Genomic DNA, 17,263 nt, shown 5'->3' with positions numbered 1-17,263 from the left:
AGGGCACACTTGGCAAATAATTAATTTGAAAAAAATTGCGATAGCGGCTGTGCTGTTTTTAGATTTCTCATGCCATAATAGCCTCACAAACGTCTGATGAATTTGGAAGAAACATTAACGAAAAAAGAATGTATTTCAAAATGATATTGCATGCGATAATGGCCTTACATTAAATGGTAAATGGTCTGCATTCATATACTGTAGCGCTTTTTCAAGTCAATGAAGACCTCCCAAAGCACTTTACAATGTGCTTCACACTTACCCATTCACACACACTCACACACCAAAAGGGAGTCAGACAGTACGGTTTTTATCGCATACTAGGTATGTAAGTAGTTCAGGCCATTATCGCATGCCAACAGTTAACTTATGGAATTTAGAATACGAATAATTCCAATATCAAAGATTAAAAATATGATCAACTGAAATGGTCTTCCTGCCTTCCATGCATACAAAAAAAAATTCTCTTGTGCCATTTTCAGTATGAAGTTAACGATGTTTTATATTTTTGACCATTTTTTTGTCGGGCCGCATGTGGCCGGCGGGACGTAGTTTGTCTATACCTGTAAAACACGTATTATGACTTTAATATAATATTCTTGTAGAAATATAGTAATTATATCGTAAAATACATTTTAGAATTGATTTTTGTTATTGTGAGCAAAGCTGAATACGAAGCGTGCGTACGACCCGGCAATGACATCACAAACATCAACCAATCAGCGTCAGGAACCAAACTCATCCGGAAGTCCCGCCCCTTTCGTCTGGCTCTCCAGTGAGACCGCCAGCGTCCGAGGTTCTACCAGTGTTCTGTCGTTGTGTTGCAGGGCTTGGCCTTTTCCACCGCAGGTAAGAGCGGTTTGGTTCCGTTCGGTGGGCGTAAACGAGTAGAAAATCGCCTAGCACTTTCTGGAGCATGGAGGGAACATTGGGTTTATGGCAGGGGCGGTTCCGGGCGAACCAAGCGTACTGCAAGCAAAGCGAACCGACCACGTTTGAGAGGAGCGCCTTCCGAACCCAATGCCTTAGTCCCGGTTCCGAAAATGTGTCGTTTTGTCTTTGTTTGCGGTCACTTGGCGGGTGCGTTTTGAGACTCAGCGACCGAACGCCGAAGAAGAAGGACAAGGGCGGAAGGTGGCGCAGCGCCCTCTGCAGGCGCCGCCAGCGAACGACAGCGTTGACGCAGCTTTTAGCCTGTAGTATTTTACAACATAATATTTTTTATTGTCTTTGATATCAAAGTTGTGAAACATTGTATGCAACGAGATTAGACATGGCACTCCAGGGTAAAACCTGTAATAAAGACCTCGAAGAGAAAAGAGATAAAAGACTAGCCAGGATAAAGATGCAAACAAAATTATTAAGTATTGATTTGAGAACTAGCCTAACTTATAATGCAATGAAAAAGACAAGTGCATGGTAAAATGGTGTTAATTTAGCTGATCTGTTTCAGTAAATAAAAAAGAAGGCACTTTTTATGTTTTGGACTGCAAATGTTTTATTCTCAGGCTGTGTGGAATTCCAGTGGTTAGTGCTGACAATGGTATGAAATAGAATCGTCCTTAATGTGATTGATAACAACATAATATCAAGTCATGTTTATTTATATAGCCCTTAATCACAAGGAGTCTCAAAGGGCCGCACAGACTATTGCAAACCACAGACTATTATTACACCATAATGTACATTGTTTACAACGATATTACACGTGGCAGTCCAGGATAAACAGTTCATAAAAGACTTAACACGTGAAAACAAGGCATGTCATATTTATTTGTATAGCCTTGAATTACAAGAAGTCTCTAAGGGCTGCACAGACTATTACAGACTTAGACTATAAGTACAGAATCCCTTGATCTAAAACTTACATGACGGCATGGAAAAACTCAAAAACCTCAGCAAACTGAAAAACCTTGAAGAGCGACCGCACAGGACGTTGCAATACACAAACATCGTCAACATAAAACACAGGTCATTCATTAGGATGGCGACTATTTACGCGCTACTGCTTTTAAACTGTCCTAAGTTGTAAGTGTATCAGAACAATAGTGAATTGACATTGATTGATTGATTGATTTTTTTTATATTTTTGTACTGTTAATGAACTACGGTACAAGGTTGTAGTCATTTCAAAGTCAACAACTTTGATAAAAATTCAAATACACAAGCTAAAACGTCTGACGGGAAAAAGCTGAAGCTTATCTTGATCCTGTCCCAACAGTCCAAAAACTTTCACATTATTCAATTCATGTAACCAATTATAACAAAGAAAAATAAGGAAGATAAATTTAATCTTATTATCATTCAAAAGAAAATAATAATGAACAATTGATATTTCGGGTGACAAATGAAGTATTCTAATTTCTCATCACACCAATTGATTCATCATGATCACACACAATTAAACAGTTAGATACATGTTCTTTTGTTAGATCATAAGAAGCAAAAATAATAATAAATGAATATGAATATAGATTCTACTGTACATGTTCAATATATACAGTGATACCTCTGTACTTGACCATAACCCAATCTGGATCAGTTTTCAACCACCAAATTGTTTCAGTACGCAAACATTTTTTTCCATCTCAAGTAATGCTACTTTTATACGTTATTACGCATTTCAAAATATGAACCAAATGTGTACCTTAACCATAAATACCCAAAATATGAATGAAATGTGTGCCTTATCAACAATGAATATGGAAATCTTTAGATCAGGAGCAGCCAGCATTAGGACTGCGAACACCAAATAGTCCCCTAAGAACCCCTGATTAACCCACAAATTGGTTCTGAAATCATCAGCGGTCATGGTGATTTCTCAGAAATTCATTCTTAACTGGCATGATGTATGGTTGGTTGAGCCTATTTCAACCCCACTTCTAATAATCACAACCCTGTCATAACATAGTAATAACAACTTGTTATTTTAAAAATGTTGTAGAGCAAATAAGCCCAGCATAAAAATGACTACACATTTCTCTTTTTCCCCTGTTATTTTATTTGTTTTCCACAAGTAATAACATAATTTAATTATTTTTATCAGTGTAGGAATTTCTTGCATCATTCAGAGAAATAAAGGTTTAAGGTGGAGCTCAAGCAACACATAGAGGTAAATTTGATTCTGATTCCAGTAAAGAATAATTCGGTTCAATCCTAACGTTTGATCAAAATTAAAGCTAGAAAAATCCCTACAGTGTATATCAAAATAGTAGCCCTTAGCGCAAAACAGGAACAAAAAGTAGCTCTCTACTTTGAAAAGGGTGGTGACTGCTGGTGTAGGTAATAAAGATTAAACGTAATAAAGATTAAAGGTAATAAAATCTGAAACTTATCCAAAACATTTTACTGTGCCTTTGAGCAGCGATTTGATGGCGGTCATTCTGGTATTAGGCAATCATTTCATTCTTCAACTTGATGGTTGTTCTCACTGTTTCCCTCTTCCCTTCCAATCCCACTAAATTTGTTGGGAGCCATTTTATCGGAGAAAAGGGCAATTAAAGACACTCTGTTACGCTCAAATGACTTTTGGTTGGCGTTACAGGTCCCCTAAAACACGGGCTAATGGGCTCAAAGACAGTTTCTCTTCAATGGCCATCACCACCCTAAACAAGCACACAACATTAAGAAAAATAAAAATCTTGCTTATTGTCCTGAAAAATGGGTTTGCTGCTTAAGGTTATTTCCCTCATTACACCATTGTTACAATGCACCATTTTTATTGCACTATTATTACGAAAGAAAATTCTAATACAAATAAGGCCAGTCTCCCGGCACCACCTTTATTTATTCTGACATTCTTTTATCTCATTGTTCTCTTTTCAGACTTTCGTGTTCATCTTTGAGTGCTCTGTCTAATCTTTTTGCGAACAATGTCGTCATCAATGACAATAAAGACTGTATTCTATTTCTATTATAATTCTCAACATGTGTTGACAGACTGACCATCTCTCTTCATCATCTTTACCCGACTGGGCTAGAGTAGCCAAGATGAACACTCATTTACATGGGGTATGTTCGGGTTACGATTTTTCGTTGGAATACTGCAGCAAAAATTACTTCAGTTTTTTGGGGTCTAACACCAATTTGTTATATATAAAGTTGTTCAAACACAGAGCTATCACTGTAAAAGTATATACATCAGGTTTTCAAGGTAGTTCTTGTAGACTGGTATCAGAAAATAGTGCACTGAAAAACGGTGCAGGAGTAGTTTTGGGTGCTTTTAAGGCCGGTGATGGTCTCTGAGCCTGTTGGTCTTTATTTTAAAGGACCTGTAGCGTCTGCCAGAAAGTAGCAGGAGCTCAAAGAAGAGTCCGCCATAATGTTGTGGGCAATGTCTTCCAGCATCGACAGGAATCAGCCCATGATTTTATGGGCTGTGTTGATGACTGGCTCGAAGGTTTTCTTCGCCGATGCCATGCATACTCGCCTCTCACCTGTATCTTAATCGAGATTTGCCTCGGTTTCATTCCTTCGTCGATAGGTATCCAGATAATCGACTCATTGGGTAGTTCTGCCATTCTGTTGTCTTTTTTCTACAGCAACATGGACACGCAGTTGTTTATGGAGTGCGAGGAGGAGGAGTTGGAGCCGTGGCAGCAGGTGGACGACTGCGTGGACGAGGACGACGAGGAAGGTGCAAGTGAGACAGCCGGTGCGTTGCATTCGGACATCGAAAAACATTGAAAAGCCCAGCATTGTACAGACACAACAAAACACTTTCTTTCTGGATGCGCATGCTCTAGGGTTGACGATTAACCAAAATCTAAACGCTATTGTGATGTGTTGTAGTGCGATTGTGTAATCAGAAAACATTGCGTTTATTTAAAGGATTTATTGACAGCAATCTTATAAAGCTGCGTTTCATTTCCGTACCAATGTGTCAATCATCATCTGAATCAGTCACTGTTGGCTAAATTCATTCGGAGGTAAATGGAGCGGGTCCTTTTTAGCATTTACAGGCTTGCATAGGCTAAAGAGGGGCAAAACAGTGTCTTGTTTCAGTCTGATCTTGATGCTTCTGTGATGGGTGCATTTTTAAATATAATTCAATTAAAAGTGTTTATTGTCATATGCACAGTAAAGAAACCACGTTTCCTTGCACAATTCTTTCTTTGCTGTCCACACAGTTGTCAGCGAAAAAGAAAATAGAAATCAAGAAATGGTTGTCATTTCTTGAATCCCAAGAGTTTAACCTTCCTAATGATATGTGGAATGACGCATTTGAGTGATTGGTGACATCGTACAGACACGGTGTCCGTATGTGTCTGAGACACGTATTTGCTTCCGTGCAGGCTGTCGGAATATAAAGGGGTTTATAAGTTTGACTGAACTATCGACTGTTTTGTTGACGTTCCCACTGTAGCACCTTATAGTCCGGTGCGCCTTGTGTATGGAAAATATATGACAAAAAACTATTTTTGGGGGGTGTGCCTTATAATCCTGTGTGCCTTATAGTGTAAAAATACGGTGATGCAAGTTGGAACACAGAAAAAGGTTTTCTATTTTCCCCTGTTTTGTTTTTTGCAATCACATGCCTGCAAAGATATGGCATTGTTATCTTGGCTGGAAAAAAAATCTTGGACAATCGCATAAAGCTTTACCTGGTCCCAGGTCAAAGTTGATCACAATCGGAACTAAACATTAGTATATTACACATTTTACCAAAGGTATGTCTAGGCGTTTCAAAAAGAAGCCATTTGGAGACTCCAAAAGGACCAGTGACTGTGACATTATACCGATACGTCTCTGCTTCTCAACAGTCTGACGGCTCATCTGCGGGCCGTAGAAATGTCAACAGGTTAAATAAAGCATGTCACTGGTATTAACCCTTGGAAGCATAAGTGGGATCAAAAATGTTCCCATGGGCTGTTATTTTTCATAATCTTTTAAAATAAAACAAGTTGTAACATTGTCATATTCCAGGTATTCCTCATAAAACATGTTTATGACATGATGCCGTTTTTATTTTTTTCCCCTCTAATTTTCGACCCCAATTATGGAAGGGTGTTTGTACTGGTAGGTCATGCATCCAAGGCTTAAAAGTACTCACAAAAAAGGAAACAAGCACAGAAAATGCACTTTCATAGTCGAAAATCGAAAGAGCAATACTGATCTGAAAAATTCCCTTTTTTTTTCCCAAACTCGTGCTGCCCTAGCATGCTTTGTTCTTCACATTTGGTGTCTGACTTGTTTAATTCATTAAACAAGTCTCGATCCAGAACTGATTCTTTATTTAAAGCAATCTGACAAGAGGGTACGTTTGCATGCAGGGAATAATGCAATCGGAAACTCAATGACATATTTCTGGAGCAATACGGATAAGCAGAGTACATGTTCAAAGGCAAACCAAACACCCCGTAGATATGGAATTTGCGAGTATTCCGATAAGAATGACGAAGAGGGAGCAATATGATAAAAATATCGTTTTTGCATTTAACTTTTCCATTAAATAAATGTTTTCGTTAATGCCACTCACCAAAGTAAAAAAAAAACACCGCGGTGGTTTCCTTCAAAGTTGACATCCATTGCTGCTTCCCATATGTTTACGCGCCACTTCCTGTACTGTCTGCACAGCCACCGTGATTCGCCCTCCTTTAGGAGTGTCCTCTACAATCTCTAGTGGCCACGTTTTCTCAGAAGCTTCAGCCCAGGACGGCAACATGCATCAAGGTGACAAATGGCAATCATTTAAGAATAGAAGTTAGATCAGACCTTAAATATCCACCTAAATCGAAACGGGCCCCTGGGTATTAAATCCTGAACCGGCCTGAGTCAGACGAATTAACTTAATTTGAGGGACTGAGCCCGAAGTAAACCCAAATTTTCACATTTTATTTGTAAGGCCTCTGTAAGACGAGGGATGATTCGGGCTTAAAGGGACAATGTGTAATATTTAGTGGTACGATTGGTAAAAAAAAAGTTTCATTCAGTTAGAGAAAAATGTTGATTTAAAAATGAGGCAAAAATACATAGACGATCATACCAATGTTAATTTTTATAGAATATCATAGGTCAAGAAATTTACATTTCTTTTCTATACTGGAATCCCCACCTTGAAGTCGCGGCCATGTTTGGCATCCCGCTGCTATGCTGTTCTCTTGGCACTGGTTTTTGTTCACATTAGACAAGAGTGCCACCTAGTGGTTAAATTGTACACATTGGGGCTTTAAGATCTTACTTCTATTTCAGAACTTGACATCAAATAATCAGTAGGATCATCACTTTTCGTTCACACAATTTCATTGGAGATTATTTTAAAATTTGATGTGAGAGACTTGTACACAAAAGAAATCAAATAATGGCGCAGATTTTTTTCTTTTCTTAAATTTATGTGTGTACTCTTGTTACAGCGCTACTCTTACCTACACCTCTAACCCCTATTATATAAACAAATCTTACCTTACTGGAAACTAACCTATCTGACACCTCTTTCCCTGGCCTATTGTGTTTAGAATAAGGTTTTCTGTGTAATGTAGTGTAAACCCCAGGGCATCGAACCTTATAATTGAGTGCACCTTACAGTCCAGAAAATACGCTAAGTTTTCTCTGCTTAGGCTTGTGTGCTTTCAGATTGTAGGACCTGTATCATTATTATAAGTGATCATAATCTTGTGCATTTTCTAAAATATCTGTCAGTATTCACATTTTGTCGTTGTTATTACTGTAAATTCCAGAATATAAAGCGCACCTGGTTATAAGCCGCACGAACCCAGTAGATTTTTAAAGGAAATTAAAAAAAGCCGCATTCGTCCACATTGAAAGATATGTATGAAGAAAGACGGTACATGGAAAGAGTTTTTATAAAATACGGTATCTTAACTTTTGATAAACAAATACGTGTCGGTACAATGTCACCAGTCATTGAAATACGTCGTGCCACATATCATTGGAAAGCTTAAACTCTTGAGATTTAAAATATACTCATCAGAGAAACATCACAATCAGTCTGAAACAAGATACCTGAAATGATAAAGACGAGTTAACTCACCATTACGTCCCCTGGCCGTCTTCAACTTTTAATGTCTGCAAAAATGGCTTTGTTACATTAAGGACAATCCATAGAATCCAAACCCGTAAAATTTGTACTCCAAAACAAATGAAAATGCTGACAGATAAACGGAAATCCACCTAAAACATATCTGCTTTGTTGGACGTTGATTTTTGAAATCCGTTCGTTTCACCACTTTATTTTCCTAAGCCACCAGTGTCATCGCCCACCACATCATTTTATCCGGCCCACAAGACAATACGGAGTGAAGCACGAGAAAACGGAGCCACATCCTGTCAAACAATGAATTGCAGTTTTAAATATGTCTAAACCCACCCGATGTTATCTTACAAAAAAATAAAATGTGGCTCCCGAGCTAAAATGAGTTCGACACCTTTGACTTCAGCCATTTCATGTTGGTTTAAGATCAGGTAATTGTGTAATTTTGTAATTGTAATCCTGTGCAGTCCTTTAAGACATTTTTGTGATTAAGGGCTATATAAATAAATGTGACTTGACTTGACATGTTACTGTAATTGTAAACAAAAATAATAACACACATCATACTAATTGGATTTTGAATGCCTTTTTTAATAATTTATTTTTTGGGTGTCTTTCTCCAGAAATCTGTATTGGTAGGAAAAAGGCTATCATTATGCAACCTTAAATGTTCCTTACCTCCCATAAAAATGACACTTGCCTTGGGTTGAATCAAAAGAAACTGGAAGCATAACTCGGGGAACCACTCTCGCCAAAACACCTCATTGTTGTGTCACCTGACCCGGCAGCACCGGACTTGGCCTCCTTTGCCAGCGGGGGAACGAACAAGGTGGTCCTCAGCGTGGACGAGTTTTACTATGGGGAGGCCCGAGGGGATCAGCCTCTCAAGAAATTCCAAAAGGCGCCCGGAGGCTCCACCGTCTTCAGTTGCAGCGTTTGTGATCGTGCGGTCGGTGACAATCTCAGGTGAGGCTGGGAGGGGAGACATTACACGTCCTTCGAGGCTACTGACAACAAAGCAACTCCCCCAGGATGGTGCAACACACGCTTCAGCACTCTGCGCTGACCCGGGGCAACGAGGAGACATGCACCTTCTGCTTCCGACAGTTTTCCAGCAGCGCTCATCTTCAGGACCACCGTGAGCAAGTTCACGGACCAGCTCCCTCTTCCTGTAAGTGAGTGAGCTCCTGTAAAGCTGGATGGCGCTCGCCCGTTTGACGCCTTCCCATTTCCGAAGGCACGTGCCGCATCTGCGAGTGGGCTTTTGACAACGAGCCGGCCTTTCTCAACCACATGAAGACCAATCACAAGCCGGGAGAGATGCCATACATTTGTCAGGTGGGGATGTTCTCTTCATTTCTGACCTTTACAGTAATCCTTGTTTTTTGCGGGGTGGTGTTCCGAAAAAGTCCCTCGATAGTCAAAATCGGCAAAGCAGAAACATCTATTTATTCATTTATTAGATATCATTAACATATAAGTACAACTGTAACAAAATAACAACCATAAATCTACAAATAAAATACACAAACGCACACACAGACAGCCCCCGGCAACTTATCCCGTGATAGCATTTTCTGTCTGATGCAGAAAAAGATGAAAATCTGTGAAATATCATAATCGCGAAAAGTAAACTGCAATATAAAAAGAGATTACTGTAGGGTCTCCCAATAAAATTGGGTACAAATTTTAGCAGCTGACAACCAAATATTTATTAATAAACTGAACTCATTGAACCAAGGTCTGGGCAGCCGGACTTGACTTTGAAGAAAGGACGTTTATTCTAAAATGTTAACTATGAAAACCCAGTGAAATAGCATACAATGTTGATATAAAATAATAATTGTAAGTCAATTTAGAACCATCAACGGAAGTTACCGTCACTAGAATTAATTTTAAGTTTGGCTGCCAGACTATAAAGAAAGAATAAATAATTGAGTTATCAGCTTCTGTGGATAGATTTTTCTGGACACGCCGTATACCTTAAAATAAAATAACCAGAGGTAGACTTGCGAGGTCCATTCTTTTGTCAACTGCCACACATCCAATTTTTTTAAAGGCATAAGCAATGCCACTCCATTCTAGCCACGGTTAGTGTTTCCCCCCATTATTCCTGCTTCCAAAGTGAGTTTTTTGTGTTGCTTAGGTGTGCTTGTACCGCTCGTCCTTCTACACGGACGTCCTGCAGCACTTTGCCAGCTGCCACCGAGATTCCCGCTACCTGCTGTGCGTTTTCTGCCTCAAAGTCAGCAGGAAGGTGGACAGCTACCAGAAGCATGTGCTGCGGCACCAGGTATGGTTGTTTTCCTTGCCTAACCGGCTCCACGCAGTCGGTAGTTGGTGTGAAAAGATGCAAACACTCGTCATTGCACTTACGCCTGCAGCAGGGGAAGCAAGCCATCCATTGCAGCAGGTGCCGACTCCAGTTTGCTTTCCTGCCAGACAAGAAGAGCCACCGGATGGAATGCCACCGCAGCGTCCGCAGACATGCCAAGCTGGAGGGGCTGCCCCTGGGCACAAAGGTCAGCTCTTGCCTTTTCAATCTTGGGTTCAGGCACTGCTAGTAACATGTGAATGCGAACAGGTGACCATCCGCATGTACGGCAAGCGGAGAATTACGGGAGCAACCATTGAGGGGGAGGCCCGGCTCCTGCAGGACCCTTCTTGCCTTATTCAGCCCATTCGGATCAAGGCGGAGTGCCACGACATCTCTGGCACCAGGGGCTCCCCACCGAACAAACCCCCCCTTTTGTCCGCTGTTGAACCAACCGAAGTGTCTGGCGGCAGGTGAGCGAGCACTTTATTGTCCTTGCAGGGCCCATTAAAATATTGTTTCAATTATATTTGCGTCAGGTTGTGGTGCTTAGAGTGCGGCGTCGCTGTGCAGGACATGGCGACCCACTACCCGACGCACGTGCGCTGCCTCTTCTGCGCCTTCGGCAGCTGCTGCTCTCGTGCGTACGCCGCCCACATGATCCAGTAAGGGGGCACTTGTGTGTGTGTGTGTGTGTGTGTGTGTGTAGGGGTCAGGGGCGTGATGACAGTTCTGTTGATTGTTTATCTCCGTCTGATTGCAGCCATCACGTGCCACGCTCCCAAGGCGAAATTCTTCCTCCGCATCGGCGCCCACCACCCTGGTAAGACTCCAACTCTGCCGGCAAGCTCAGGCGTGTGCTGATCTGTGCACCTTCGTCTTTCAGTCCTTTCTTCTTGCTCTGCACCTGCTGCAACTATGCCACGCTGTCCGGGGATGAGATGGCCCAACACTTGCTGACCAGGCCCCAGCACGCTAGAGCCACCTGTCGTCCTCGAGGTAAGCCGGTCTCTATTTGCGTCCAGCAAGATGCAAGATGTCTCAAGACACAAAAGTCTCATAGTGCTTCGTGTTAACTTGTCGGTTGTATGCAGCGCATGCAGAGCCGGACCTCCGTCTGTCTTTGGGGACCGAAGTCGATGTGCCACCCGCGAGCCCAGATCAGCACCAGGCCAACGATTGGACGCCTGTTGAGGACGAGGCGGACGGAAGGACTCGGGTGGCGCCTTTCACGGAGTCCTGTGGGCCTTGCCCGCCGGTGTTGCAGGGTGGCGACGCCGTGGACTTCTTCAACCTACTGTTCCCCACAGCTCTAGTGGAATTGATCAGCGCCGAGACCAACGCTCATGCCAGGTCCCGCCGCTACCTAGGATCGGGCTGCCGGGACTGGCTTCCAGTTAGCCCCCAAGAAATCAAAGGCTTTTTGGGCCTGTGCATTCTGATGGGGGTCCATAACCTTCCGGAGCAATCGGAGTACTGGTCGTGGAACGAACGTGACAACGGCCTCATCTTCCAACGCACTATGAGCCTGCAACGCTTCCAGGAGGTGGCAGCCAACATCCGCATGGGAAGTTTTGGCGCCGCGGACCGGGCAGATAACGGCCGCAAATCCCGGGACCCACTTCATATCTTCCGCCGCATGTTGGACCTCCTGGGCAAGGCCATTTGGGACGCCTACCAGCCTAACTGCTGCCTCAGTGTGGACCGAGCGTTGCTTCACAGCGTAGGCAGCGAACGGCCGGGACCAGCCCGCTCCAAGATCCAGCCTCAGGTCTGGCTCTTGTGCGACTCTAAGTCGGGGTACTGCCACCGCTTCTTCATCCAGACCGGCCAAAAGGGGGGCCGTCAACTAGGCTCTCACGTAGTTGGGGAGCTGGTCAAAGGTCTGGAGGACAAGAACCACCAGCTCTACTTAGCCCACTCGCTCACATCTGTCCCGCTGATGCAGAAGCTCCTTGAGCAGGGCATCTATGCTTCCAGCTCCTTCCCCCCTCCAAGTCCCATCCTGCCAGCCCAGCTGTGGCAGGACGGCCGTCTGGGTGGCCCAGGGGACTTCCTGCAGAGGCGCTCTGGCCACCTACTGGCCACACGCTGGATGGATGTCAAGGAGATGGGATGCCTGAGCACCAATGCCCCCGCCGGCCAAGCGGACACAGTGTGGAGACGATCCCAGACCACGGCCGGTGCTCTTGACCCCATGCGGCGGCCTCTGGCCTTCCGCCTGCTGCAGGAGAACATGCGGGGGGTGGACATCTGTAAGCAGCTGCTGGCCTGCAACCCTCTGGGCGGAATCCTGCAGGACCGCCACTGGCGGGCGCTCTTCTGGTTCTTGGTCAACCTCAGCGTGGTCAATGCGTTCATCCTCCTGCGCGAGAGCCGTAGGGACAACCCGCCGGCCTGGGTGCGAGACGGCCTCTTTACGCAGGTCGCCTTCCGAAAACGCTTGGGAGTCCAGCTGGCCGAGGGCACCCGCAAGCCATTTGACGGCGCCGGCGTTCCCCGCAGAGGGCCAGAGCCAAGCGTCCAACGCCGACACCGCCTGGCTGTGATTGGCCGCCCTTCCAGGAGGTGCCAACATTGCCACAGCAAAAGGGAAAATGCCTGGGGCTGCGTAGCATGCAGGGCAGTGCTCTGCCAAAACCCCTCGTGCTTCTGGGAGGTTCACAGCCTCTCACTGTTTAACAAAGGTCAGTGTGTCTGTTCTGGAAGTTGTCGGGAATTTACACCCCCGCTAACGGCTCTACTTCCCCACAGGTCCGACTGACATTGGATTCCTTGACGAAAACCAAAGGTATTTGACTTTCACTTTTTACGCCGAGAAAGTTCTTGTTCTTTTCGGCACTTGAAAAATTCAATGACTGAATGAAAAGACGGCGTCATCCATGAGTCTGACTGTTGTGTTGATTTGTGTGCGACAGTGAAGAGGCGGAGTCCAACACAGTACAAGACCATATGGCTCCCTTGGAGGACTTGGACTTTTCTGAAGAAGAGGATGCAGAGAAGCTTGAGGAAAGCCCACAGATTAAGGAAGCGCCTTCCCTGCCCTGTTTGTCCTGTCCAGAAAATCCTGCCCTGGGCCCTACCCCCAAGGAGCACAGCGACGTGCTATCTGCCCAGCAGATGCCAGTGGCGCTGTTGGCTATGTGCGGCGGGATGCGGCAAGCTTCAGTAGTCTACAGCATTGAGCCGCGGCTCATCCGCTCATGGCTGAAGAAAGCCCGGAAGCGCCTGAAGCCCAAGAGCCTTCAAAGCGCGGAGGGGGAAGCCGAAGCCCGCCTGGTGGCCTGGGTGCTGGGTCAGCATGAGCAACAGCTCTCTGTCAGCGACAGCGTCTTCTTCCGTCAGGCAGCCGCGTTCAACAAAGACAGCCACACCTTCAAGGTGTCCTACGACTGGGCTCTGCATTTCATGCTCCGCTACCAACTGGGTCCTATGCCTTCTAGTGGACGCACACTGAACCGTCGCCTGCCACCGGCTCTGCAGGCCACCGTCCAGTCCTTCAAGGAATTCGCCCACAGAGTGGTGCGAACGCACCAGCTTCCACAAGATTCAGTGGCCGTCATGGATGAATTGTGCTTCTTTGTGGATCCCAGCAGCTTCCAAGACCAGCGGAACCGCTCCAAGGCTTTGCAGTTCACAGGCTTGGTTCCGCTAGTCACCGTCTGCCTGTCAGCATTGGCCGACGGTACTATGTTGCCTGCTTTGGTGCTGACCAACGGACGGCTGATTGACGTAGTGGTGCCGGACTTTGTGGCCCTGGAAGTCACTTCGCAGAACCCGTTGGCCAAGGAGGCTTTCAAGGTCTGGACTCGGAGGATTTGGCTTAGATACCTTTCTGGGCTGGTTCCTCATAGGAAGTGCATGTTGGTTCTTGATCCGCACCAGGACCACTTGACGTACGTTTCTCTGGGCATACTGAGTGGCTCCTGCACTCTTCCAGCCGTAATCCCAGAAGGATGTTCCTTCCTTCTGCAGCCACTCGAACGCTGTGTCAAACCAGCACTTTCTCGTTTTATCCAGGCTCATTGGCACAAGTTCTTCACTGACCACCAGAAAGAGCACGACCTAGTGGCCCCAGGTGAACTTCAAGACATCGCCACTCAAATGTTGATCCGCTGGATTGTCCAAGCTTTGGGGCACCTGAAAGATCTGCCTCAGTTGTGGAGGAGCTCTTTTCAGCTTACGGGGATCCTGCCAAGGGCAGACACCGACCGGCAAAGTCCTGAGTCAGAGAACACCCAACAAAACCTCATGGAGAAAATTGGAAGTATACTGATTCCTCCTGAAGAGAGATCGAACTTCCCGGAGGTAGAGGAGGAAGAGTACGAAGAGGATTCCGAAGACGAGCCCATGTCTGAGGAGAGTTGTCAAGACAACAGAATGTCTAGCCTTCAGGAGATGGCAAAACTGGTCTCGAGTACAAATGAGTTAGGGCAAGAGATGGACATTCAGGGAGACGAAGAAGTGTGTGCAGGCACCAACGCCAACCATTGTGAGAACAAAGTGATGCCAGAAGAACTACCAAAGGAGACCCAAAACAACCAAGAGGACCATCTTCTTTCGGTGGACAATGCCATTAATGTGGAAGGAGAAGAAAAAGAAAAGGAGAACACGAATGGGAACGAGGTCACCCAGAAACGCACGGAGATTAGGATCGCGACCAGGGAGGAAGTTGGCAACGAGTGGAAGCTAGCCATGAAGACCGACACAGACAAGACAGAGCCAAATCAAGATGAGCCCCGACCAATGGACGTGAGCTGAAGGGTCCGAGACGGACCAGAAGGACTGTAAAGTCTGCTGGTGGCCTGCATCCATGTTACCTTCTCCAGCGATGTGGTGCAATCGAACTACAGAACCATGCAGGCCCGACTAGAGCCCCTGCCCAGCCACCACGCTTCATTGCGTGCTATCACAAGCTACTGATGACAAGACATGGACCTTGTCATAACTGCCACATGGCTAAAGTTGAATGATAGCTCCTAGCATCTGGACTTCATATGAAGCTAGTTTTTTTTGAGAATTCTCACTCACTCGAGAGCAGTCTCTGTCTAAAATGCGCATCGACTTGTTGCTGCTTGCTGAGACTAACTATATCATATAGCAACTTTGGTTCCGTTGCCAATTTTGTCACTTCCTATCGAGACTTCTGGGAATTCACTGCAGAAAACTAATGGGCAGGGCCAATGCGTGAAAACCCCCCGAGCCGATTGCAGTTTTTACCATAAATGTCTTTTTATCCTCAAAGCGCGTATACTCTCATTGTAAAGGACTCCAGTTTTCCTCATTGACTGAGACAAAATGAGCCTGCTGCATCCATTGGCGCTTCAGGCTTGTGAGCCTGTTTTTAGTTTTCGTAGCCACCCACAAGGGTTGATGGTAAGCTACTCCCAAGTGCAGGGGTTGGAACCTTTTTGACCCAAGGAACCATGAAAGCAAAACACTTAGATTTTTTTTGAGTGGCAGACCCACCATGTCTTTTAAAACATAATTCAGCAAAATAGCCAAACCTGTTCTCTAGTCACGGTTCATGGATCACTTAACCGCCTAGTTCATCGTGGTACCACTTACTGGGCAAGTACAGCCTGATGGTGCCCATCCCTCTCCAGGCTGTTTTTTTAAGTGGGGTTTGCTCCCCCATATGAAACTGGCACTGGTTTCCATGGGTTTTTGTTTTTTGGGGGAAATTTCACAAAAATTTGGATCAGTCTGATAAGACTTTTGTGTAGCTGCATGTCCATTCTGTTTTAATGTATTCATACCTATTTTTTATTTCATCAAGTAATATTTATTTGTAAAGCCCTGATTTGTTTATTCTTTTATTAATATTGGACGACTGCAAAGGATGCCAATATACCCCTTAAAATTTGTCACCCTCCTGCAGTAAAGTATCGTTGTGGCTCATTTAGACTGTCATTTTTTTCATAAATAATGATTTCAAAACAAGGTGCTAACAGTTTTTGTAAAAATGGCACAAAATACAGAAAACAAGGATACATGGATGTATTTACCTTCCTCACAAAGAAAGCTGGGAGAGGGAGCACGATTTTTATGCAAAGACCTGCCCACCCCTACCGCTCAACCAATCAAATTGCTCTGGGTGATTGGCTGGCGTTTTGGGTTTTTCATTTAGATCTGTGGAACATATACTGGAGGTCAAAATTAGAGAACAACTTGTAAAAAAATGAATAGTTTTGAATAAAATACCTCCTTCACTATGCCATAGTTCACTTACATTTGAATGTGTATATATCATGGTACTCCAACTTTCTCATAAAATGAAAAAAGGTATTTTACAAAAAATATATATTAGACCGAAAACGCACTGATCAAATTTAGAGAACGACTGTTGGCTTGGAAAAAACTTCTGAAGGTAACAACAGTCAGCGATTGGTAAGAAGTGTACAGGCTTCTGCTGTGAATGACTTAAGCACATTGTGGCCAGAGGATGGTTGCACTAGTCTCACACTCCTGTGGTGAAATTTTGGTCCATTCTTTTTCCAGCCTCCTACACAGTTCGGTGATTGTAGTGGATTTCTTGACCACAAGTTGGTCACCAAGGATTTTCCAGAGGTTTTGATATTGGGTTGAAATCAGGACTCTGGGCACACCATATCAGATTCAGATATACTTTATTGTCATTATTGTACACGTGTATACAGAACGAAATGTCGATACATCTGACCCGCACAGTTTTCTTGAATGTACAGATATAAATAAATGTTGTACTGAGTTAGAGTATTGAAGTACTAAAAATATGCTAAATCATTTATAGCTATGTTTAGTATTATACAGTAGTGCAAAGAGTGCAAGAGGAGCAGCTAACCAGATGTGCAAAATGGGCAGTCAGGTAAACAAGCCATTATACAATAACAATAACACTGGAGTACGATAGTGCAGAGGAGAACAGATGTGCAAAGGAGTGGCTAGGCATTCCATGCTTTCACCTTTAAGGACATTTT

At 44.3% G+C, this 17,263-nt stretch overlaps 1 protein-coding gene across 2 annotated transcripts; it reads left to right on the top strand.

The window, feature by feature from the left end:
• The first annotated feature begins 763 nt into the window (after window positions 1-763).
• On the top strand, window positions 764-17,039 carry pogzb (pogo transposable element derived with ZNF domain b). 2 transcript variants are annotated; one of them, XM_088326670.1, is made up of 15 exons: window positions 764-849; window positions 4,542-4,654; window positions 6,577-6,672; window positions 8,779-8,956; window positions 9,022-9,161; window positions 9,228-9,328; window positions 10,137-10,283; window positions 10,375-10,512; window positions 10,575-10,777; window positions 10,844-10,969; window positions 11,068-11,127; window positions 11,191-11,303; window positions 11,399-12,991; window positions 13,059-13,095; window positions 13,223-17,039. In XM_088326670.1, exons 2-15 carry the CDS (start codon window positions 4,546-4,548, stop codon window positions 15,063-15,065), a joined length of 4,884 nt encoding a protein of 1,627 aa, XP_088182796.1. In that variant the 5' UTR covers window positions 764-849; window positions 4,542-4,545; the 3' UTR covers window positions 15,066-17,039. The 2 variants fall into 2 exon arrangements, with proteins under 2 accessions (XP_088182796.1, XP_088182797.1); XM_088326671.1 differs by lacking the exon at window positions 6,577-6,672.
• Window positions 17,040-17,263: the final 224 nt, after the last annotated feature.

The sequence above is a fragment of the Urocampus carinirostris genome, chromosome 2 (genome assembly GCF_059441175.1).
Source record: "Urocampus carinirostris isolate Australia breed hairy pipefish chromosome 2, RoL_Ucar_1.0, whole genome shotgun sequence".
In the NCBI taxonomy this organism is placed as follows: domain Eukaryota; kingdom Metazoa; phylum Chordata; class Actinopteri; order Syngnathiformes; family Syngnathidae; genus Urocampus; species Urocampus carinirostris.
This window is presented reverse-complemented; position numbering and strand designations above follow the sequence as displayed.